The sequence below is a fragment of the Drosophila elegans genome, unplaced genomic scaffold (genome assembly GCF_018152505.1).
Source record: "Drosophila elegans isolate 14027-0461.03 unplaced genomic scaffold, ASM1815250v1 contig_208, whole genome shotgun sequence".
NCBI classification, from domain to species: Eukaryota; Metazoa; Arthropoda; class Insecta; order Diptera; family Drosophilidae; genus Drosophila; species Drosophila elegans.
The window spans coordinates 10,726,838-10,752,447 of record NW_024545578.1 but is presented as its reverse complement, the minus strand read 5'-3'; the positions used below and the strand labels follow the sequence as shown (position 1 = coordinate 10,752,447).

Below are 25,610 nucleotides of genomic sequence, written 5' to 3'. Positions count from 1 at the left end.
CCCGTATCTGGCCAAGATTGATGACCATTGCCTGGCAAAGTTCAAGTTCCAGTTTGAGACCACTTAATTAGAGGCTCCTCCAGAGCGTCCAGGTTCCACACACATCCAGGTAGTTGGTACGGTGTCGCCGCAACGTCTGTCAACTTGATAAGCAGCCGCATTAAGTGTATCCACATCCACACACAAGCTGTCTCGCAGATACAACGACACACTGGCGATATGCAAAACGTGACTTTGGCGAGGCAGCTGATTAATGGACACGGTGTCAGGCCGAGCCGAGCCAAAATCGACCAAGTGCCGGAACAACTTGGCAGTGCATAGCAAATGTTTTAATGTATCTGGATAATGTATCTTCTTTTGGCACCACCTCGATTATGGCTGACTAATCGTATCTTTTCAATGCAGCACGTAAACTTATCTGAGCGTATTGGAGTTTTGTTGTGAAACCTAAGCCAATGGACAGACATAAATCTAATAAACTAAAATGTATATAGATACAGCAGAGACAAGTTGAAAGTCAACAAAGCCTTAAAGTTTAAAAAAAAATAGAAACCATCTTCAAATTTTCATTTTTAAGTTCCAAAATGTTCCTAAATAGCTGTGGTAATGCAAGTATAACTGTGCTAAAACATTTTCCCAAAAAATCTTAAATCTAAACTAAAGAAATACAGGAAATTCTATACATATGATCTACAATATAAGGGAGTAATCAAGAGAGTAATCAAGCTGAAATTCATAGCCCCCTGCAATATATTTAAAAGTAATCAAAATCCCTTTAAAAAACAAATCCATTTCATATTCTCATATCCATATTTTGAAATATATTTACACCCCCATTCAAGCCGCATGAGGTCCATTCTGATTTCGCATTCAAAAGCCAATATTAAGTGCACACGCAGATGCAATTGGGCATAACTCAGTCCATTTATCATTGGCACTTAGGAGGCCAGGTGAACAGCTGTGGGATGAAACCTGTTTGTTTGTTTGTTTGTTTGTCTGTTTGTTTGTTTATTTGTTTATTAACCCACCCATCAGAGCCACCTTTGATGCACGAGCCTGTCGTTTGTTGCTTTTAATTACATGAACACGCAAAAACAGCCAAAAGGAAATTACATTACATTGCGTTGTAGGGGAAAAAGAGATACAGATGCTGTGGATACATGCATGTATAGCCGGCAGATACATTTGGCTCTTGCCACAGTCCGCAGGTGTAAATGGCTCTGGTGCCGTGCCTTTAAGGCCATCTTTCTACTTTTGATGCCTTTTTGCAGCATGTTTGGTGGATACAAATGCTGTCTTACTTTTTAATGGAATCTATTTATTTATTTATTGTACACATATTTTTTGGGCTTTGACGTTTGCTTTGATTCGTGGATATTCACGGTAATGTTACCGTCACATTAAGTAAACACACAAATAATTTGCCTTTGCCTCGTTGCTCAGTGTTTATTGTTGCTCCAAGTAGTACAATGATCATTCGTCACTATTTCGACTTTTGTGCTGGCCTTTGGCCGGCAAATGTTTTAAATTGCTTTGTTGTCAAAAAAGAAAATGGTTTCTCTAATCGCGTTTCGGTCGAAAAGGCATCTCACGTGGGGCATTGCGGGTTATTTATGGGCAAGATCTCGTGGATTTTGCATAACCCATTTGTAGTTTTTCGGGTGGAAATTTAGACCATTGGCAATTCTTAACAAACAGCAAAGTATTCGCTGTTTATGTTATTTTTTCTCTATTTCTTTAAATATAATAAATATTTATTTATTTAAGAGTTGCATTTCTTTTTATAATGAGAGTTATTAAGAATTTCACATTATATTCCATCAATAGCAAAGCATTTTAAAAAGTTTCTAAGAAAATCTTTAAAATACCAATAGATGCGCAAACATGATTATTCAAAACGATTTTTAAATTTGATTTGGCTCTCTCAGCACACACTTTTTGTGGCTCAAATGGGATACCATAAAAATCTGATACCACAAAGTGTGAACTTATGCAAACCAGCAGCCGAGAATGAAAAGAAGAAATGCCAAAATCAAAGTGGAATTTATTTGAGTTGCTCATGTTGCTCTTGGCCTTTTGCTGCCCGAGGCGAGTGCCGAAAGATTGATGCCCAATTAAAATACTTTGGGGGCCGCGGGGCAATCCATTAGCCGATAATTACCACCTCAATAACTCATAAATAGCTGACCCGGCAGACCCCCTTTTTCCCAATTTTCCCCATTCCTCCCACTTTTTCCATGCTCACCGTTGTTCCGGACATTTTGCTGTGCTCTCTGACGTGGTCGTGACCATGGCCGTGGACTTTTTCCGCCGTATGGCCATGTGGCGCTCGCGGCTGGGAAACTTTGGCTGCTTCTTTACCACTTGCGGCTGCACTTGAAAGACGTCACATGGACGCACCTTCACCAGCATATTGTTCCAGCTCAAACTTCAGTTTTAGCTTCGACTTCAGCACGCGACTTCAAAACACAAACAATCGAGGGCAAATTCTGCTGGCACACGGACTGTGAAAAGCGTCTTCAACTCGATTGTCTTCACACAGTGGGTTTCACAACTTTAAGGTCACTTTAAGCACATGCAATTGAGTAGCAATTATTTTTACCTTCAATTTAATGCATTTCTTCTTTGCATAAGCATTGATTTTTGAGAGATAAGATAGTTCTAGTGCCATATTTATAAAAAGTTTATTAGACTTTGTTTTTTATGTTTAGGTATTTCGAAGCTTAAATTCCTATTCACCATTTTATACTATTTGTATAATTTATTTTTAATTTGTAATGCTTTTAAATTAATGTATATGTTTAGTTTTGTTTCTTTTTATGGCTCTTTGCGTCTCAAACTTGTATTATTTCGTTTATAAGATTCTTAAGCAGCCACCGCTGTATTTATTTAATAATTTTTGCACAGACTGTACATTGCATTGCCCGAAAGAGATTTCGATTTTGATAAGCACAATTGACGTTTAGGCAAACACTGCCCGTGGAAAAGAGAGTAAATTTAAAGGCGATAAGGTGCTGACACATCGCGTGTCCGCCGCTCTCCACCTCCTCGTGTATTTTTACAGCATTTTGAAATTTAACTTGAATATTCATTCGCTCTCTGACACAGCCCGATCGTGCGGGCAACCGAGTAACAACTGTTTTAATAGTTAAACAATGCAATTTGAGCGCGTCTCAAAAGCACATGAAAAAAGTAAAACAAATGCAAATACAAAAAAAATAAATCGGCAAACTCGAAAAGAGCAAGCGGCTGTTAGAGAGATCGTCAATGCATAATACAAGTAAATACAAACACGAGCTCAAGCCAGATCGTCAGTCGGTCAATTCGTCAGTCGGTCATTTCGTCAGTCAGTCAGTCAATGTCGGACTTTATTGCTCAAGCATAAGCCCTACAAAATAAATAAGAGACATCAAAAAATTGCACGCGTCGCTGGAAAACTTGAACTTGAGCTGAACCCGGCCAATTGATGTTGCAACCACGGCGCAATCGTCAATCCCCAATCTTATATCGCAATCAATTCAATCTCAATCTCCAGGGCGGTCAAACAAATCGGTGGTGAACCCTTGGATATATACATATACAAGTACATATGTAGAAAATCAAGTCAAGGTCTTTAATTGCCAACTAATTGCCACTGCAGCGTAGTGAAATCGTAAAGCAGCGATGCGAAGGTTTTTTAAGGGGAATAACGAGGGTTTAATGCACCCGCTTAAGCATGAAAATGATTATTTACTTGGTTTATTATCACCTTTATCTAAAACTTATAATTAAAGCTTAAATAACATTTATTAGCTATCATGACTGTCCACTTAAAATAATGTCAATGATTTAATGCTTAACCAAATAGAATCCTATAAAAAGTGTTTAGTGTGTAAAATTTTCCCAAAATATAATGAAAATTATCATACTGACATATTTTTCTTCCAACTTAATTTTTTTTTTAATACATTCCTTTCTTCCAGTGCCTTTTTGTCACCCAATAAATTGTGTTCCCATGATCTATGTTATCATCAAATGAATATAATAAACATGCCCATTAAAAATTACCTACGTTTTATTTTAAAATAGGAATTTTCCAAATATCTTTTTTATAGTTCTTGTGTTCAGTATTTTTGTGCAAGTTGCTTGGTTAAAGAAACTGAGCGTTTTAATTTACTACCCTAACAAAAATTCACATAAAAGCATAAATCCCAAAGCCAAAACAGATATTTTAGTCGCTTTTAACAATAATACTTTTTTAATGCCGAAAGCAAACAAATTCAATCAGGCGAAATTTAAGTAATCGAAGAAACGTAGACGAGAAAATCATGTTGAATAAGGAATACTCTTTCCAATATTTGTTTATTCTCTTCCATTTTGTAAGCTTTCAAAAATATTTTAAACGATGTAAAAAAGAAATGGTTCATCGAAAGCTCGATTAAATATTTAATTATATTTCAATTAAGATGACTTTACTTCTTAAGTAGTTACATATTTCGATACCTCCCCCTTCGGAAGTGTATCACGTATACGCCCCGTAAATCATCAAATGGAATTGGCGTGCGGCCAGCATCAAAATGAAAACACAAATAGAAAACACAACCGCAGTTAGACAAAGGAGACGACGGACAGACAGACAGTCGGACATTCGGTTCAGTTCACAAATTAATGGCGTAAGTTGAAATGGTTTTTGCGGTCGAACGCAGGAGCAGTGTTTTGTCGAGTGTTTCCCGATTTGCATAAATGGAGAATTATTAAATGCAGCACATAATTGCATAATTTAGGCTACTTAAATATAACTCATTTCAAATGGGCTATTATTTGGCATTTGAAAATAACAATAACAATAGTGATTAATAGTGAAAATAATCGGAGGGTCAAATATTTATTTGGTTCGCGGCCACGAAGCGGGCAATAAATTAACGTTGCGGCCAGTCATTATCCACTGCACATTGCACCGATGTCATCGATGCTATATATATATATATATATTCCATTGAGGGGATATAGAGGCGCTGCCAAATCGCCTTCGCCACTGACTTGTGGTTTTCGTTTATTCTCTTTCTCGACGCTTATGAACCACCAAGAGATTGTTGCTGTTGTTATTGGCTTTTCCCGATTCCTGCTGCTCGAAAGGAGGTTTCTTTGTTTTTGGCACCGCTGACGCATAATTTATTTATCGAGATACACTAATTCTGAACCCACACAGGAAAATGATCTAAAAATGTTGAATTAAAATCATCCCAAGTTAATTTGTTGCGGTATTTCATTAAGACAGATCGCTGATTTTGTTTTTGCTTATTTAGCGTGTGGTTAATTATTTTTTTACTAGACTTTGTTTGTTTGTTTAATAATAGCCGTTTTAATGTTTTGAATACATAATACGACGCTCCATCTAGCGGCTGTACTCTAGTACTACACCAAAAGGAAAAGCTTTTTGAGAAAGCTTTACAGTAAAGGCCTTAAATGTTGGCACAGCTCTAAACTTATACCGAAGATCATTAAAAGATAAATATTTTTAATATTTATGCTATTGTTCTGTGTTCTTTGGTAATTTTTATTTTCCAATAATGAATTAAAGCATTAACTGCCTTACCTCCAATCGTGAGCTGCAAATCCTGGACAATCTGATTTACATTGCTCGCAACGAACTCCATCTTCGACCTCTCTTATAATGGCACCCTGGAAAACAGTTAAAAATAAATAGTAAGTTAATAAATATTGACAACCATATTTAAACATAACAGAAATAAAGTAAATTTAAACCATAATGTTGGGAAGAAATAAATCTCTTTCTCTTGTTAACTACGTAAATACAAATTTTATTCGATAAACAGCCCTTTACTTTTAAGGCTTCTCAGTTTTAACTAATTTATGAAAATAATAGAAAACAACATAATTGATTAATTTTTTTTTTACCATAACTTGCAATTCTAAAAAATAAAAAGAACAATCTGAACACCAGCTCATTTTTAAGTAATAACTTACATTTATGTATTTATAAGTAAAATTATTTTTCAAGTCCTTGCTAGAAGAAAAGCAACAGCTCCTATTTACAATTATAACGAAGAATTGCTTCAAAGTACAAAGGAAAAAAACTAATTCAAATGCATTAAGATAATTATTACGTTTTACTTTCCAAGTCCATTATTCCGCGGGCAACAACAGCAAGCATTACTTACTGGCAAAAACTTCCCTTTTTTTAATACATTTAAAAACCATGTTAAAATTGTAAATGAAAAACAAGGCGCCCAGACAAAACCGATTTACGATGGTACAACTTAATTTGCGCCCTGCTCATTTACGCGCCATTGCGCCAAACAATTCCATGTACTTCTGGCCATATCTGAAATGGCCGGACTACGGATGCAAATGGCTGCCTGGTAGCCAAAGAAAACGGAGGCACTACAACCCATGCCACATGCCAAAAGTCAAGCCTAAACGAGGGGGAAATGGGAAATGGGATATGGGTATGAATATGGTTGTGGCAGTTGCAGTTGCTGCCGTGGATTGGATGTTGCAGTTACCGCCATGGATGTTGCACTTGTTCCAAAAATACACGCTGAGCCAAGCCAACAAATAAAACAGAGGGAGCAAAGCACAGATATTGCACTTGGCACGCTTCCATTTTTGGGCAACTTGCCTTTGTCTCTGTGCCGCTTTTCGAGGACTGCAGTAAAAATTGTTTTGCTTCTTTTCCGGCCGGCTATATGTAATCCCTAACGCTTGCCAATAAACACGAAACTTGACTTTTCATAGCTTTGACCCAGAACATTAATATTCAGGATGGCCGGCGATGCCCTCAGTGCACTCGGTTTGGTTTTTATTACACTCATAGTTCGAAGGTATATTGTATTCATGGGTGCTTATGTAACAGTGGGAAAAGGAAGTTATATCGGCCTTCTAAAATATATAATCGCAAACAGTAGCACATAAGGTGATCTTCTTTTCCAGTTTAATAATAATATCGCAATTTAATTGTACAAAATGTTTTAAAAGTACCATCAGAGAACACCCAAAAAACCAAATAAACTATATTTTAGAAGAATTAATAATACATTTACCAGCAATAAATTGAATGTAGGAAAAAATATTTGTTAATAATATTTATATGATGTCATGATCATTCAAACGTTTTAATCCAAATGAAATCTTCCCAAGACCAGGTATCTAATATTCGGGTAGCAAAAAAACGTAAATTTTTCCAGGATTTATTTTTTGAACAGGGCAGCCATTTGGGTGCCATCGAATCCGTCGCAGCGATAATTGTGACACGTCGCTGGCCAAAAATCGATGCTGACCCAGTTCAAAGCGGCGGAATAAAATGCCGGAGAGACAATGACAGGGGGATAAGGACGGAGGAGTTCGAATACAAGTACGAGGGCACGACAGACGACAGGGCAAACATTTGCGCCTGACGCGCGGATATTATTGGCATTAAGTTGCAACTTGGCCCGCTGTTGGGCAAATGTTTGATTTCCACTTAGACGGGTCGCCGCTTTGTCTTCCGCTTTGTCTTTCCGACTTTGATGGTTCTTTCTTTTTTTTTATTTTTGCTCTGTTCAAAGATTAATGTGTCTCCAATTAAACGAATGGGCATGTCAATAAATCCATCCATGATGGCGAAAGTTTCACAAACCGCTGTGGCTGTAATTTGATATTAAACACATTTCACCCAATCGGATTTAATGTAATGCTTAGATTATCATCCAATTTGTATTCCTCCTCCAATTTCTCATCTGAATCCATGATGTCATGTGCCATCTTGCCAACTGTGAACCAATTTCATTTTAATTATCATAATCTCTAGCATAAATAAACATGAGCCGAGTTCGTTTCGCGATATGAGAAAAATTATGCTGTAATTGCCTTCTTTGGCTCCGGGGTCTAGTCAAATTTAGCGCAGACAAATCTTGCTCTAATGGTGGCCAGTCCAGTTCTGCCTTAGCCCACTCAGTTGTGGGGACTCCCACTCGGTGCTAAGATTCTGGCACAGCCGAGCGAAATTTATATCAAAATATCGAAAAAATATACATATCTGAATAAAAGTTTGTTCAGCCACTACATTTTCAAACAATGACGCTATGCCACCGGCTGTTGACTGTTTGTCTGCATTTAAATTAGAGTAACACAAAACACAACTCGACCACAAAGTACCTCGGGTTTGAAAGACACTTAAATACAAAATGTTATTACCCCAGCAGTTTAAGGGAGGTACTTGTTGAGCTTTTGATTTAAAGTTGCTTAAAGGACATATTCTAAAACATAAATGCATATAAATAAAATACGCACTATACATATTTTATGTTATTTTAAAAATAATCTCTCATACGCATTGTTGACCAATTTTCTTGACATAAATGTCTTTAAATTATTTTGTCATATGAATGTAAAACTATCAGTAAAAAATTTACGCCTTCCAATTAAAAAAAAATATGAATTGTAATTTATTTATGTTTTAAAAGATTTTGGTTAACTAAATAAACTCTGACTTGTATCATTTGCTTCCATATTCAAAATATATATAAATACTGTATATATATATACTGTAAATACTGTTAAACAAAACCATTAAGACAGTTTTTTTTTATATTTACATGTTTTTCCCAGTTATCACCTTTTTTATGGCAAAACAATCCAATCCAAGCCTGACTAAAAAAAAAGCGAGGGTATTAAAATCCGTAGGTCGTCGTCTCAGTTGGCGGCAAAATCAGAAAAAAAAACTAAAACCGGTCTTCGGTTACTTGGAAATGAATCTATGCGTAGTATAAAAAAATACACTCTCGTATCTTACAAAGCGCAAGCAACAGAACAGTAAGTGTTTGTTTATTGCAAAACACAACCCAAATAAAAAGGAGAGACCCGAAAAAACCGACACACTTAAGTAAAGTACCGAAAATACAACAAAAATTAGCAATTTCACAGACGGAACAAGTTAAGTTTCTGGGGAACCTCCGACCCAACGATCACGAATTAGCCCCATGCTGTTTACTGGCAATGATGATGATGATTCAAAGTCTGATTTCAACCTGTTTCGTAGACCCACGCAAATTAGCGCCCAGATCCCAGCCATATAGGCAAGGTTAATCTGCGTATTAGCTTACATTGCAAACTTAGTGATTTTCACACTCTAGTTCACATTAACGCAACACAAAATCTGGCCAGACAAACTGTGCGTCGCCAGCTGCGACTTATGTAGTTCAAGATCATGCGTAAAGTTGAGCACACACTAAAGCTGTGTAGTTGCACTGACCAAAGAAGTCTCCACGATCTTGCCTCGTAAAGAGTTTTTGGCCTGAGACGAGTCTTTTGTTGGCCTCGTTGCTGCCAGATTAGAAAGTGAAATGTGCGGAGAGTTAAGCCGAAGTTAGACTAGGGCAATGATCCACTAATTAGCGGACCACCAAAAGACGGATGCGGGCAGCGAAATTCGAGTTAATGTGGTAGCCATTTCATAGAATCAGCATCACAAAAAAACCCAGAAAATTTATATATAAGATGACACACTAAAATAAAAGATTCTAATGTATTTTGCCATCTGAATTATACTATTGCGTACTTAAGCCAAGTTTAGTAAAAAGTAAAGCTAAAAGAACAGACGTTGTTTACTTAATGACAAGCGAAATTTGTCGTGTCATCAAAACAATCTATATTTGGAAGACGTAGGTTTCTTGTTAAGTAGTTAATGTGATTGTGCTTTTAGTTAAGTAAAAAGGTTTATAATATTGTTTGAAAAGAAATTTGAAAAGAAAGATCTACAAACTTCTATTGCTGCATGCCTTAGGTCATCTTTTTGAGAAGCGCAAAGAAAGGCTATTTACATGCAAAACATTCACTGAAAAGTCTAGAAGTTGTAAACTGACTTTTTCTAAGTTAATATGGGTAGAATCTTTTTAACCTGTTCTATCTACGATGTGAACCTCTTGAAAAGCGCATAGAACGACGGTTGACATCACCACTGCCTTGCGTTTTGGCTTGGGGCAAGACAATTTATTCCATAATTTGCGTGCGGGTACGAATACATTTTTTCCAAACCAAATATGGCCAAAAGCTCATCAGCTGCTTTCTAACTAGAAATTCTCCGCACCCTCCCCATCAAACGGACCGATTGAGTGACCATATTTAATGCTTGTCACGTAACTGACGCTCGCTCATTTTCATGCACAGTTAGTCATACGGACTCATATATCCATCCGTTGAACTAACTACATTTTTTAGAGCACACATAAAGCATCTAACAAGTTCGGGGCACTCTTTTTGGGGACAACTCAAAACTGACAATTAACACTCTATACTAGAAGTACCGAGTGCTTTTTCGGGTTCGCTAAAGCCATTAAAATGTACGAAATTCCCCCCGGGGTCTCACATTTTGCATTATCTGTTGTCGTATTTTTTTTTTTTTTTATTATTTACTTAACAATAATTTTACGTACAAAAAATTCACAACACACGATACGACATGTATGGATACATAAATCATTTATTTGCCCATTATCGATGGGCAAAAAAAGCGTTCGCTAAGCTGCGCTCTCAGCTCTGATAATGACGCAATATCATCGACTTTGTCACTTTGGAAAGACCTGCTATATATGTGAGCCACACTCATTCTTGATTCTCCATTCTCCACTCTCCATTTGCGATATATAGCATATGATGTGTGTATACATTCGGTTAACGCCTACCGCCTACCGCCAGGGCATTTTGATCGGCGATCGGTTGCGACGTGGCACGGGGGCGGCAATGTGGGCGGTGGTGTTGGTGGTGGCACGAGTCATCGCTGGTTCGCGACGCCCCAAATAGACAGTGGGAATGCCGATGGAAGATGCAGATGCCCGGGGCATGGACTTAACAGGTGCATTGTAGTGGCCGCCAAAGTAGGTCGTTGGCTGCGGTCGACTCTGGGGTTTACTGCCATACAACTGGACCCTTGTGGGTGCCCTTCCTCGGGTTGGCGGCGTCACTGACTTACTCTGTTCCGAGCCTATGTGCACCAGGGTGCGACCACCCTTTTGCTGCTGCTGGTAAGGATTAGGCTGGGGGGTTTTGCTGCTGCTTAAAGTGAGGGCTAAAGTGACTGTTCTGCTGCTGCTGCTGCTGCTGCTGCTGACCCACACTTAACCTGGTGGGTGAGCCTGGCTGGCGGTACCACCGGGAACTCGGACCTTGGCTTGGACTGGAACTCCGCAAGCCTGTGCTTCTGTTGGCCAGCAGTCTTTGGGCATAGTACTCCGTGGTGGGCATGGGCTTGGCCACGCCCACAGGCACCAATCTACCCGGTGAGTGTGGCGATATGGAGTTCTTGATCTCGATGCGTATGGAGGGAGCAGATGGGGGAGCCGGCGAGGGTGACATGTGACGCACTGAGGGCTGGGCCACCCGGAAAGTCTCGTTCCGTTTCACTGGCGAACGGGTGGCCGAACGGGAGGGACGATCCCGCAACGGGGAACGCGACTGGGGACGGTAGTTGTCATTGTCGAAGACCAGGAAGTCCGGACGATTCTCCTTGGACTCGCGACGTTCCAAGGGTTTCGTGGACGCGACCGGGGCGGGAACTTCCACAAACCAGGCGGGATTGTGGGGCGTCTCCTTCTGCTGCTGCAGCAGGCGATCTCTGAAGGATTTCCTAAAGCTATTCAGCGTCACTGTCTTGTACTTCTCACGCTCGTCCTCCTCCCGCTGCTGATCCTCCAGAAGATCGTCGTTCGAGTGGGTCTTCAGCTGCTCCAGCTGCTCTCGCAAATGCGTGGGTGTTTTGCTCTTCCGATAGGTGGATGAATCAAAGCTGCCACTGGAATTGGAACCAATGCTGGCCTGTCGATGGATACCCGTGGTATCTGCACCCGATTGCAGATTCCTCAAATTGGAGTGCTGCTCGTACAGGAAGTTGAAGGGATCCGACTGGGCATCGTAGTCCTGCAGGCGATCGGCTCCATCGCTGCGCCACTTGTAGTAGGTGTTTGTGGCCGTATCGCTGGGATGGTGCTCATAGCTGGCCACTTCCTCGGGTGATGGGGTCTTCTTGCGCTTGGTGAAGGTGCTGAACTTGCTAAAGACCTTGGACTTTTTGGACTTCTTCTCCAGCGTGGAGGTGTTCGATGGAGGACCCGCCTCCTCTTCGGAATTGGGGAGAATGAAGGTATCCCCGCGCTGCAAAGTCGAACTGGTGGTGGAGTCCCGGCGGCTGGCAATGCCCACGGATCCCACTCCACTGATCACGCTGGCTGGACGAGATCCGGAGCGGACCGGCGTTGTGTCGCGGGACGAGGAGCGGGAGCTCTTGGCCCGTGACGATGAGGATAGGGACGAGCGTATGTTGCGGAAAAACGACATCTCTCTCTCTCTCTCTCTCTCTCTCTCTCTTTCTAAGTGATTTCGAATCTTAAATCTTATATCTTAAATCTCGAATCTCGGATCTTGGCTAATTAACCTTGGCTAGCGGCGGCGGGCCAAAACTCACGATCCACGATCGCTGATCCACGAACCGACGCTTTCAACTGCCGCTGAGCAACTGAGCTGGGCAACTTCAGTTATTACGCGGATCACTAGAATTTCTGCGACTCTTACCCTCTCGCTTGCCGTCTCTTTCAGAAAAACTGCTGCCGTCTCTCTCTCAGCGAGTGCTTCGACATTCGACTTTGCTCGTTTCGTTTGTTTTGACCAATTTAGCGTATTAACTTCATCATCGCGTTCCACACGCTTTGAGCCGCTTGCTTGTATTATGTGCACTATGGCTATATGTGTTCATCGCCGGCTGACTGCGTGGGCGGCGTAACAGTCGCACACACATGCACAGGTATTATGTAAATTAGCCCTTTTCCAGACAGACAGACAGACAGACAGACGGACCAAAACGTTTCTTTCGTAATTTATGCATCGGAAATCGCTCTAATTAGCCACCGCGAGCGGGCATCAACAGCTCATTTAACAAATTAGCGTTTACAACGGCATGCATACATCACCACCATCAATAGAACTTAACTATCAAGATTCGATGACGAGATACCCAATATAAATTTAGATATCTATTTGGTATTAATGTACAAAAAAAGAACAAAGTTCAATTTAATAGATCTGTATAAACTTAATTCTTCTTTTGATTATGTAGTTTGTGTTCAATGAGATTTAATGTTTTCAAAGTGTATAAAGAGGGTACTATTTTTTGGGAAATATATAAATTTATATACGAAAACTCACTCGGGTAAAAACTTATACAAAATGTTTTATTAAATAAGTATGCTACATTTGTTATTTGTAGGATGCCAAAACCTGGATACGCCACTGTTCCCTTCAATTCCCCGTTTCATACAATTAAATTCATTGTTATTCCTTATTCTACTTAAGGTTCATTGACTTTTTATAGCTGTCCATTACTTCAAAATCTCAGGAAATATTTAAATGGAAATACCGCTTATGTAGATCCCAAACTTATATGGATTTCAATCAGTTTGTTTTACCCCTCGTCTGGCAAAAACTGTACCCGTCTTATATGCCCCATTTGGTGATTTTTCCCAACTACCGGGTGTCAAGTCGACAATAGACAATAAACGCAGCAAAGTGACAAAGTGAGTTCAGGTGTTTGGGCGCTGCTTTGTCTGAAGAGGTGAGCGTTCTACGAGCAGATTTGATTTTGACGGAGCTGATCAAACGCGAATACGATGATGATGAGGATGATGGTGGTGATGACGATGACGCTGACGAAAACGGTGACCAGACATTGTCTCTTTGTTTGCGCCTAATGAGCGGTTCTGAGGAGATCGAGTGTCGTGTGTGTGGGGTTTTTTACCATATTTTTTCGCTTTTTGGTGGCATTTTAATTTGTTTCGCTTCCGATTTCTCACTTTATGCGAGTCATTAGATTGTATCGGAGTTTCTGTGAATTGTCGTTGATCTGTGCTGTTGATTGAAGTTTAATGCAACTTTGAACAAGTTCGCAGCAGCTGGCCGACAAATAAAACATGCATATTTTAAGCACTTAATGAGTGCCCATCTGTTTTCACGTGTGTAAACGAAGTACAGGGAATTCAAGTACACAAGCCACTGCAGTTCAGCAGTCCCAGTTGGCTCGTAAATCAGTTGCTGAATTATTTGCTTGTTTTCCAAATTTAATCTTCTTTAATTTGGCACTCAGGTTGCACAATTGCCTACTTTTAGGCTCAACTCACGGCACTGTGCAGCTGCTGTCTGAAAGTAGGCAATGAACCAGAAGGCTCACACTTGCCTCAAATTCACACATTTAATCCATGTGCACATGTGTGCGTTTCAAAGTAGGTTAATCTGGCAACATATAAATCAAATTATAAAATGTATTGAAGTATTATCTGGGCAATTATAAAATTATTTATTGGGTTTTTGTGTATGGTATTAGGTATGTTTAATTATTGAAAATGGTCAACAAATCTTTAAATCCATTTAGAGTTTATATAACTTAAAATGTTTAAAGGTGAGACTCGCATAAATATTTATTTAAATGTTAAGATAAATAAAAGATTTGGCATATATAATAAATACATTAAATGTTTTTTCATAAACTTTAAAATTAAATAAAATGGTGTAGTAATTTTGAATATGTTTGTGATCAATTCATATTTTATCTTAATTTTTCAATAGCTCTTAGTTTTTCTAATTTTAACTTTAACAAGCAAAAGTTTGCTTATATTCCCACACATAAACAAAGATGTTATTTCCTGAACAACTCACGGATAAATGTTACACAAATCAGAACCACCCTCATCGTTCAGTATTTAAACTAAATAAATAAATTACACACAACTCACTCACTGCCTAATTATTTTATTCCTATTTTCTTTGCATAGTAATTAAACAAAGTGTTTTTATATATTCATTTTTTCCCGCCTTCAACTCTATTATTTTATTCGATTGTAAAAACGCCATGGAAATGTGCACGTTTCGCGCAGCAAATACTGTTGACTGTTAACACAAACATACGGTTGGACTGGGGCAATCTAAAATCACAGCGGGACGTTGGAGAATTGGGGGGGAGAGGGCCAAAAAAACGTTTTGGGGCGGGGGGAAAGTTCACGCCATTCGCAGAATCATGAGCCAGCATCTTCCGTACATAAACACTGCTCACCCAGCAAAAGCAGACGAAATTGTGGCAACCGCACTCGCAGACGAGAGAAAGGAACAGAAGACTCTTACCACATGCCACATACATCCGTGGTTGCCAAATTGGGTACCACCACCCGCTTCACCTTCTGGCGCTGAAGAAATATGGCTGCGCCAAAATGTTTATTGTAAAAAGATTAATAAAATATGTATAAACGGAGAATGGCACGGGAAACAAATCGAAATTTCAATGAATACTAAATTCGAAAGTTATGTTACTCATACAACCCGTTGCCTGCGCAAAAGATTATGAATTAATCATTTAAAATATGATTCTTAGGGGATGGATTCACATTTACTAAACGCTTGGTTCTAAGCATAAACATCAAAAGAATTGTATTTTTGGCTTGAGGTAGGCTCACGAAAAGACAAAAAAAAGGGAAAGAACAATTTATTAATAAACTTAAAACATTTTTAATATTTATTGCTCGTGTGCGAAATAAATCACTTGAAGATCCACATCATTGGAGCTTAGTAAAAAAAACCAAATGATTAATCATAAGGTCAATTCCCAGTAGTTTGAGTTGCTTATAAAACCGCATTAATGCTTTTAAAGAATAAACATTTTATGATTTCCATTGCTCGATTGTCGGAGATGAATAAGCGTTTTGATCAGAAAATAAGAAATATTTTTGACTGATGGAGATCAAAATATATGCAGGCATTTGATAGTTATGCTCCAGTACCAAGATTTAAAAATATTTTTAGTAGTCACTTGTTTCGCACATTCGTATAATTTTCATTTTATATTAAACTTGAAAATTTATTATGGTTTACTTTAACAACGATTAACAATCAATGTTAACTTTTTATTATTAAACATATTTATACATATGTGTTGTTTTAAAAAATTCTTATTAATTACAGTTTGTATATGAGTCACATTAACCCCAAAAGGAAAAGGAATACTTGCATAAATAAAATTATATTGTGACCCTAAGATACAACTAAGTATTTATTTGCCCCATAATGTTCAATGACCACTAGACAAATGCATTGTGTGCAGAGTATCAAATACAGACATCCATATCTGTGTCGGTATATGACCTACCATATAACATTTATCAGCTATTAAGTCATGCACAATCGCATATATATACGCGTACACAGACAGCTGTGGGGATCCAATGCCAGCGACAATAATATCGGACAAAATAAAAAGCAAGCAGGGTAAAAGCCACAAATAAGCCAAATTATGGGTGGGTGTTGAAATTGAAAATTGTGAATTGCGGATTGTATATTGTTAATGCTATTGCCTGGCGGTTATTGTGTATTTATGTGCACATTTAGCACAATTAAAAATTAACACACACAGGGGGGCGTTTCCAATACCATAAAGATTTTGATGCGAAGTTGGAGAGCCGATCGGGGCAATATAAACGAAACGAATGGATAGAAAAATCAAACAAAACGACGCCTTGGTCAAAATGCCGGCTCTTAAGGAAGTGGGCGAGCGTGTTTTTACAGTTATAGAGCACACACAGCTGCTCCAATCCAATGCCTACCTATCTTGGCCACTTAAGCAAGGGGGGCTGCGGATTTGGGGAGGGAGTTTCCCTGGCGTCAACAGAAACAACAAGCACACACACCGAAAAAATTTAACTATATTCTATGCTCTACATACTAAAAAATGTTATGACAAAATGGAACGAATATTAAATGAAATCATAACATTGTTTAAAAAATCCATTTGATTTTTTTAAGTACCACAAAATAACCAAATTTAAATTTAATGAATATATATTGACAGATACTTAAACAATTATTGTCATCTTGTAAGACCATATGATTGTGATGTGGTTAATTTAATTTTATTTTTTGACATTCAGAAACAACTATTATTCACTTCTATGAGAACTTTAATTAGAGCTGCCACAAAAGAAAGCACATAATTTTTTTTCAGTGGAGTAAACGTGACCGGTTGCCGGCAGGCAATGTACAACAACAAAAGACCGCGACTCAAGAAACGGCCTGGAGAAGAAATGAGGAAGAAAAATAGACCATCAACACGAGTACGAGTACGAGTACGAGTATAAGTACACGGTCCATCCAATACTCACATGCGATACCTTACATTTAGGCACACACATAAACGCTGCTTGAATGCCACCACGTACAAAATGTACAGATGTGGTAACAAAAATGGGAATATCTATTAGTTATCACTGTAAGTAAAACATGTCTAAAGTAAAATATATATCAAAATACATATGACCTTAAAAAGGTGCAAGTGAATTTCACAAAGCCCTGGTTACTTGGGTTAAGAGAGGCCTTAATACTAATAGTAACATTATGAGCCTTTTATTTTTGAGATAAAGAAATTAAACATATATTAAATCTAAAATTTAGCATTTAATAAAAGAGGGTAAAATTTTACTAGAATTCAGTTAAACCGGGATGATATTTTTCTCGAAACTTTATTAATATTAATCAAAGGTTATTAAACTGTTAAATAAACCAATTTAGCAAGAAACTTACATTTTATTTTGTAAATTCCAATTAATATTACATTTTAAATTTTTTTGTCTTCATTGTACTAAAATTGCGACCTCACCTGTGAGTAAAAATAAATAGGTGCCAAGTGGGGGCACGCATGGCGCGAGCTTTGCAAAACTCTCCGCCAGCTATGTTGAATGGGGTTTTGGTGGGATGGAGGTTGTGGTGGTACGGCCTCATGACTGTTTTATTTGAAATTTTTTGGAGAAAGGCCACATGGCTACACGAAGACATGGAAAAGGCCGAAACGGCGACTGCAGTGGCATTTTTCGGGGGATGTGGAGGAATCTTGGCTAGTGCCAAATGCAAAACGATGACGTAGGGCTTTATTTTGGAGCATTGAATGCAGAAGAAGGAGGTTTACTTAACTCAGTTATTCGAGCATAAAACAATAAAGAGCTGGAAAAACAGAGAACCCGTTTCGCCTTCATTGTTATCTGTGGAACGTGTCTTTGGCAGCTTAAATCTTTAATAATCGAATGCAAATGTTTTGTTCTGGAATTCCTATACTCTGCAATTGTTTGAAGAGGGGCTAATTTTTAAGTACTAAGCAAACAATTAATAAATCGAAAATAATTGTTTACAAAAAGAAAAAAGATAACTTTTTTTAAAATTCAAACAATTCAAATGTAAGACAAAAAAACTAAAACTAAAACAAAACAAGGTTGTCATAAAAAACGTATGCCAAAAGAACAATTTCTATTAATAGAAATGACTTGGTTTCGTATATGCATATATAATTTAACAAAAACCCATTAATTTATTTTTATATCATTTAAATTAGGTTTTTTGTACTCATTTGATAAGCGCTTCCTGGCATACGCTCTTTAATTAACTTTTTAAGTTGGAAAGAGAACAAAACATCAACAATATAAATAAAAAAAACCCCTTGCTTTGGGAGATTCACGTTAATTGAAGGGGCCCAATTTCCGATCGTCGTGTTTTGCCCCCGATGACGTCACTCGGCTCAAAGCCAACACAAATATTGACTTTAAGCTTAAGATTTGTTGACGAGATTTGAAGGGCAACGCCGGCTTCGTTGCTCCGTCTCCAACCAATTTATATTCAAAACGCTCAAACTGGATTTTCGGCGGGGTGTGAAATGTTGACGGGTGCGAATGATTAGCAAAAATTAAAGCTAAACAAGCTGACAAAAAAAATATCTACCAAAATTCATCTAATGCAAATTGGGGTTACCGCAGTTCAGAGCCGAAAAGAGAATCCAGAAAAGATCACACAGCCAATGGCATTAACCATTTAAGCAATTTAAATAAAACGCCAGTAGTTAAGCCAAAATTTATGTCGAGAGTATATTTGAATGAAATATGTCTAAAAATAGGTGAAACGAGCCGAGCGTAAACTTTTCTGTGTTAATAACATTTTCGCCAGCTGTTCCAAAATAAACGAATTAAAGTCCAAATCAATTAAATTAATAATAACAAAATGAAATGTGCGACAAAGGCCGACACGCCCAGGCGACCGAAAAATTATGAAGACAAACAGAAACAGGAGCAGCAGGAAAACCAGGAGGTGGATGTGGATGTGTATGGCGATGATACCATTCCACCACCTCCTGGCAGATGGAGAGCCCCGAAAAAGCGATAGCGTGCCGGTATTCTATTGCGCAAACACCGCCATGTGATATCACAGAGCAACCTGGCCAGCCCACTGCCCAGCCCAGCCCAACTCAGCCTAACTCAGCCCATGCCCATGCCTCCTCGAGTTTGGAAAGGTGTGCAAGATGATATCCCACACCCACACCCAAACCCAAAACCCTGTAACATCCCCCAGTTACCGTTCACTCTGTGAAACTACAAGTTTGCTCAAGCCAATAGCACTATATGTTATTCTGTTTATGCATTCTTAATTAAATTTCATTTCATTTTAATGTAATAGTAATGGACATAAAACTCTTATTGTTCTTAAATTATTTTTAATATTAAAAACCTCATTAATTAATGGAGAAATTTTAAATTCCCAACATGGGTATATTTAAAAGATATATTTTAACTTACAAAACAAAAAGCTTTTAACAAATTAGTAATCAAAATAAATAAATATATCCTAATATTATGTAGGAGAGCTTCTCATTGTGTGTGCTGTTATTTTGACCTCCGCTGTATGTATAACTAACACGCCCCTGGGAAATATAACAAAGGCACGCAACAATCCATGGAAGGGCCAGAACGGACACCGGAATATGACCGATGATGGGGAGCTTGGAGTGGGTGCCGCAAAATCCTCCCTAGCCAAAATTTAAAAATATGATCTAAGGCACAACGGCGAAGAGCTCCATAATTTGAAGCCGGGTTGCCTGCAAATTGTCAGGCAATGAAAACTAATAATGCAATTAAAAACGTTGACAAAGTTGTCAACTGTCAGACGGCAGTAACTAGTTACCAGTTACCAAATGGCGATTGTCGATTGTCGACTGTCGAGCGTTGGTCGTAGCTCAGCAAGTGCAAGGTTGTTTTTTAAAACGCAAATAATGCCAAGCGTAGCGTCTCCAAATGCAAATACATACCATACCCACTTATATGCACATATGTATATATATATAGTTTATATGTAGTATATGGCCTGGCATTTGGAAAGCCGCAGAGTGGTTGCTTCGGGTTTCACAGTGTCAAAATAAAAAGAACGGAACATAAAACTGACTGAAAGTGTTGAGGGATGCAAGGATAGCTATCCGAAAAACGAAGTTTAAAGTGCCCTTTTGAAATAAATTTATTTAAAAGGTTTTTTAAATGAATTACTTCTAAAAATACTTATAAACTTTCTCTCTATATTTGATTTATTTATAAATTAATTAATAAATCTATCTTATTTCCTTTAATGCTTTAAAAAACATAGCTAACAGTGGCTTTTGATACATTTTTTAAAGGGGGTTTTATAAATATTCATACATAAAATTATTATGGTTAAGCAAAGGTGTATCCAACAATGTAAACAATATTATCTAAATGATTAGCTTGTTGTTCAATCTGTTCAATCCAAAAAGCCACAAAAAAATCTTGTTTATTGACATGTTTAGATATCGATCATTAGTTTGACAGCTATATGATATAGCACTAGTTATTCGAAACGTGTAGGTGGAAAATGTTTTCATTGCGTTCATTATCACAATATTGTAACACTCAAAGATGGGGATTATTTTTAACAAAACTGCAGCTTCTGCATCTTGAAACGCTCTGTGGGGTTGTTTTATCAAAATGATGACGATGATGACTCAGGTCTAGTTTTTGTTCTGCCGCAAACAGGAAAACAAAAGCCACTGTTTGAGAAATACTACTACTACTATAAAGATTGCAATCAAACAAAACAATTATAATAAAAGATTCGCCACCTTCTGAAGTAATTAAGGCAATAGAACTTGAACGATTTAAGACTCGACTTCTTCGTATTAATTAACATGTCTGCAGCGTTTTTTTTGGAGTGTACAGAAATGGAAAGTCAGCTGCAACAAAGTTGGCGACACACAAAGAACAAGAGCATGCCAAAAGGAAGACAAGGAGGGTGTTGATGATGATGATGCACCAGATGAGTCAGAACCAATTTTGAAATCCAGAAAAAAAAAGTACCAAAGGGCAACTTTTCCAGCTAATGAAATGATTTTACTGGGCCCTATTTAATGCAGGGAATAAGGAACCTCTACATGAGTCAGAACCAAAGTAAACTAGCTAAAATCCAGCTAGTGATATGTATGAACATACAAAATAAAAAAATTCTTCAGATGAATCAGAATGGAAAAGAACTTACTCTTAAATCCAAGGCAGACTTTTCGAGCTAATAAAGTGATTATGCTGGCTCTACTTCTTATAATTATGGGACGGCTTATTAATGGAGCCCGGATTCGGATAGAGAATCTCGTCGGGTTGGTGGGCTCTGCGTGATGATCTCATCGATTGCATCAGATTTCGCACGGCATGTCGTTTTATGTGGCCCGCAATTTTTGTTCTCATTTTTGCTGCCCCTTTTTTTTGTGTGTTTTAATGTGCAAAAGACATATGCAGAATATTCAAAATTAGCTGTTAGCACGCCAACAGCCACCGCTATCAACTTCAATGCGAAACAACGCTTTTAAGGCGAGCCAACGAAAAAATAAATGTTTCATGGTCAATGCCATGAAATTGGTTGCATTGGACGCTTGACTGACAATCGTTGACAGCCCAGATATAAACTCGAAAATATTTATATGTATGTATAAAAGAGCCCCAGGCATATAACTCCCGCACAGGTACCCTCGAAAATACAAAAAATCACTGCGTGTGCAGCAAATTGATTGATCTACACACCAAAGTGGTTGCCGACTGTGGCGAATCAATCAATTGACAAAAATTGAGAGAGACAAAATACAGATACAGATATAAACCCTCTTAATTTGCCTCATTTCTTTACCCCTCGTTTGACATCTCCATTTCAAAGCTAAGAAAAAAAAACATTCTTGGGCGTTGTCTGGCAACAGCTTTTGTGTGATCCAGATACAAGCCATAAATAATGAGATTTACATATGAATCAGTAACTGTTCAACATCTATTAGTATCTGCATATATCACGCTCTCTAATGATCGTCTAAATCCAGTTTTAAGCCGTCGCCTTTCGCCAGTAATGAGGCTTCGGCATCCCCACTTCGCCAGCATTGACCTCTCATTAAGCCTGAGCGGCGAATTTTAAATTTGACTTTGTTATTGCAGCAAGTGTTTTTATTTCGCGTATTTTTCTTTTGCATTTCAAGTGGGTTGGGTGACGTCAGCCGAACTGAGTACGAAATCAAAGCAAAATTCCGAATTATCTAAACCAAATACCATTTTTTTAAGACATCTTGGATCATTTTGTGTAGTTTTATTTGAGTTAATTAAAATATCTAACAAATATTTGCTTGGAACTTTTGGTTATTAAATACAAATATTTATTTGTTTTCTAATAATAAGTTGATCGGTGAATTCGAAAATAATAAAATCACACAAAAAACCTTACAAAGAAAAAACTTCCCAAAATGAAGTTGATAAAAAATATATAAAAAATTAACTGACTAGTTTCATTAGTGATTAAATTTCGTTTTTTTTACAATAAAGCTTTGATCGCATAACAGTTAAGTCCGCCTTATTTATACACATATCTTAAAACGCAATATTTAAATGTTGTTTCAAAAAGTAAATGATAATATGAGTAGAGGGAGCTTATCTTTAAGGGCTGTGAAGTAATTATAAAAAAACGTTTGTCGGATAAAAAGAAACTTCTAAATAAGTTGTACAACTTGAAGGCCGACTTCCAAATTCCAATCTTCATTTGCAAAGCAAACACAAATATCGTATCTATGCATCGGCCAAAAACAGCGATTATGGCTTGCCAAACGATATCTTATCATTGAAATTTCAGCGCGTTACGTAGGCCAGGGCCATAATTCGATTCGATTAGTCAGAGCCAAGAATAAAAACAGACTGGGCCAAATAAACCCCGATCGAGACGGAAACAAATCGAGGCAAAGGCGATGGAGTAACGGAAATCATAATATAGAACTCAGGTGAAACGATTACGACAGGGATGCCGAGCAGACGGTGATGACAGCGATATTTATTTGGCCGAACATTGGGTGATGCCCATATATATGTACAATGGACATATATATATAGACGGATCGAGTACATATATTTTATTGAACAATGCACAAACAAACAAACAAAATACGACTTTAAGGCAAAAGGCCAAAATGTTTATGTATTCGGCTGCCTCGACGGCATCGCAACACATTTGGGGTCGATTAATCGAAGGAATACAGGAAGTTTGGCCAATAGCCGGGGGCTGTTAAATCGTCTGGGGTGGCTATATCTATCATCTGCTGTAAGTTCTGGACAGCCAGCATTCACTTACTTTTTCAGCAAACTCCTCCCGCGGACGACGCGAAATCGTTGGTCCGGCACTCATGAGTTCCTTGGTCGGCGATGGTGTCATTATAACAATTATCTCTCCCCTCGTCGGTTATCGTTTATGAATTGCACTTGCTGCTATTATTAGTCGGTTCTAGTTACAAAACTCACTTGGGACCTCTTCACGTATTGCTTTCGGTTATACTTTATTTTCTATATATTTCTTGGCTTTTTTACTTTTTTACTTTTGATTGGGTTTGCGTGCTGCGGAGTAAATTAAATTTATAACAACATTTTATCAGTCGGCCAATTGGTTGGTCTTTCAGCTTTGGTCTATAAACAAATTATTACGTATCCGTTGAAAAATGTCGCTAGCGTGAAACCGTTTTTGCCACTTCACTTGCTTTTGTTTTGGCCTTTTATTAATTACCGGTCGGAGCGTATTATTATTATATATATTTGTACAGTGGATATCGGTGTGGTTTAAGTATTAAAAACATTTAAAAAAAAATGTAATTTCTTAATATTTCTTTCCTTTCAAACTGAACTTAAGTAGCTATTAAGGTATCCTAAAATTTTTACAAAGTTATTTAAATTTCAAATTTCAAAACTTAAAAAACCACAAATATTTGTTATATTGGTACTGAGTTTGTGGTTTTAAACTAGTAGAGAAATAATTTGTGTGCAATATAATCCAACTCAACCGGTAATGGAAATAATCCATACTTTACTTATACTTTGTTCATCAAATCAACTTTTAAGTCATATTTTCTAGCAACTTGATGGCTGTAAAGCGATTTGCTTAATTGAAATTTATTAGTTATTTATGTTAAGCACAATTTGTAGTCTTAAATGGAAAATCAGACGTCAAGAGTTTATCAACCGATATTTACTGTATTGGCAATATATTCCCAATTACAGTTACAATTTGAAAATGCTAATGAGTCAAAAAGTTAAGATCATAGGCAAAGAATGTTGTCATTTGGTTATTTTTAGAAGTCAACGTCACAACGTCACAAAAAAATAAAAAAAAAAAGGTGAACCGGAACGCTACCAAAAGAATGTGGTAGTTGTTGTTGCTGAACGTTGATTGACCCCGAATATAGGAAAGAAGAAGAAGAAGAAGCAAAGCCGGCCGGTCAATTAATTGAGTTCTTTTTTGTTTTAACTAACTGCTGGTTTTTCTAGGCTGCTTTTATCTGCCCTTTTTTATTGCCAGTTTCTTAATGTTTCCTGCCTTTTCCAATTCGACCTTCAGAGTATTGCAATTCTAATTGGAATTCAATTTCTGTACGAAGGGGAAAGAAGAAGCAACAGTTTGTTGAAGGAGTCGCACGCACACACATACATATAGACATTTAAGCACGGCTCACACGCACACCGGTTAAACTTGTTATCGGCCGCATGCAAGAACCCAAAACTACAACAACTATAAAACTCTAGGCCAAAAACAAGTTCTGGAACAGCAGCAGCAGCAACGACAACAACAACAACAACAACATCACCGGCACTCAAGTGTTTTATTTTGAAACATGCTCCTTTGTTGCTATTTTGTGGTAGGTAATTTAAAAGGGTACAAAAAGCAATGCACACACACACACACATGGCACACACCACACTCACTCGCTGCCGCGCAAATTAAAAACAAACGAAAGTAAATCAACGTAAAAACGAAACGAACGCGATCCGCCGACGCGCTTGTGCTTCAGCTTTTTTCAGTTTTTTTTCGAAACTGTTGCGGCGGTTGGCCAGTGTGGACGCACTTGGCCAAGGGAAAGTTACCAAACTTGCTTCAGTTTTAAATCCAGAAAAAAAATACATAAATACCAACTCTTTTTTGAAAATAGATTGCCGAAAAAATAACTTTAAGGATCCTGGTTGTACCCTGCAAATTTGGATATCATATTGGTATCTTTTACTTACATATTCTAACAAATTAGAAAAAACTCTATTATGTTTAAATTTTTATTTAATTTTCTATACTTTTTCGAAATATGGTTTAATTAAAAACTAAAGTATGTTTAAGAAAAATCTTAGTTTCCCAAAAACCATTTAATCTTATTTTAAACAAAATCCATTTTATTTTAAAATGTTTAATAATTAAAGTAACTTGAATTATTCAAAGATATATAAAACTTAAAA

The 25,610-nt window shown here is 37.7% G+C and overlaps 2 protein-coding genes across 3 annotated transcripts in view; both read right to left on the bottom strand.

The window, feature by feature from the left end:
• LOC108146705 (four and a half LIM domains protein 2) overlaps positions 1–25,193 on the bottom strand; it is a 60,160-nt gene extending 34,967 nt beyond the window's left edge. The window contains exons 1-3 of one of the 2 annotated variants that reach the window (XM_017272772.2): positions 25,092–25,193; positions 23,473–23,732; positions 5,576–5,661 (exon numbers count right to left, since the gene is read on the bottom strand). In XM_017272772.2, coding sequence (XP_017128261.1) covers positions 5,576–5,661; positions 23,473–23,553 — 167 coding nt within the window. In that variant the 5' untranslated portion in view covers positions 23,554–23,732; positions 25,092–25,193. Of the gene's footprint in view, positions 1–2,245; positions 2,428–5,575; positions 5,662–23,472; positions 23,733–25,091 lie in introns of those variants that run through there. The other variant, XM_017272773.2, reaches the window with a different exon arrangement.
• On the bottom strand, positions 10,362–12,495 carry LOC108146707. Its single transcript, XM_041708145.1, has 2 exons — positions 11,063–12,495; positions 10,362–11,025 (listed from the first exon to the last, which is right to left on the bottom strand). The coding sequence occupies exons 1-2, from the start codon at positions 12,307–12,309 to the stop codon at positions 10,665–10,667; spliced, it is 1,608 nt and encodes a 535-aa protein (XP_041564079.1). The 5' UTR covers positions 12,310–12,495; the 3' UTR covers positions 10,362–10,664.
• Positions 25,194–25,610: the final 417 nt, after the last annotated feature.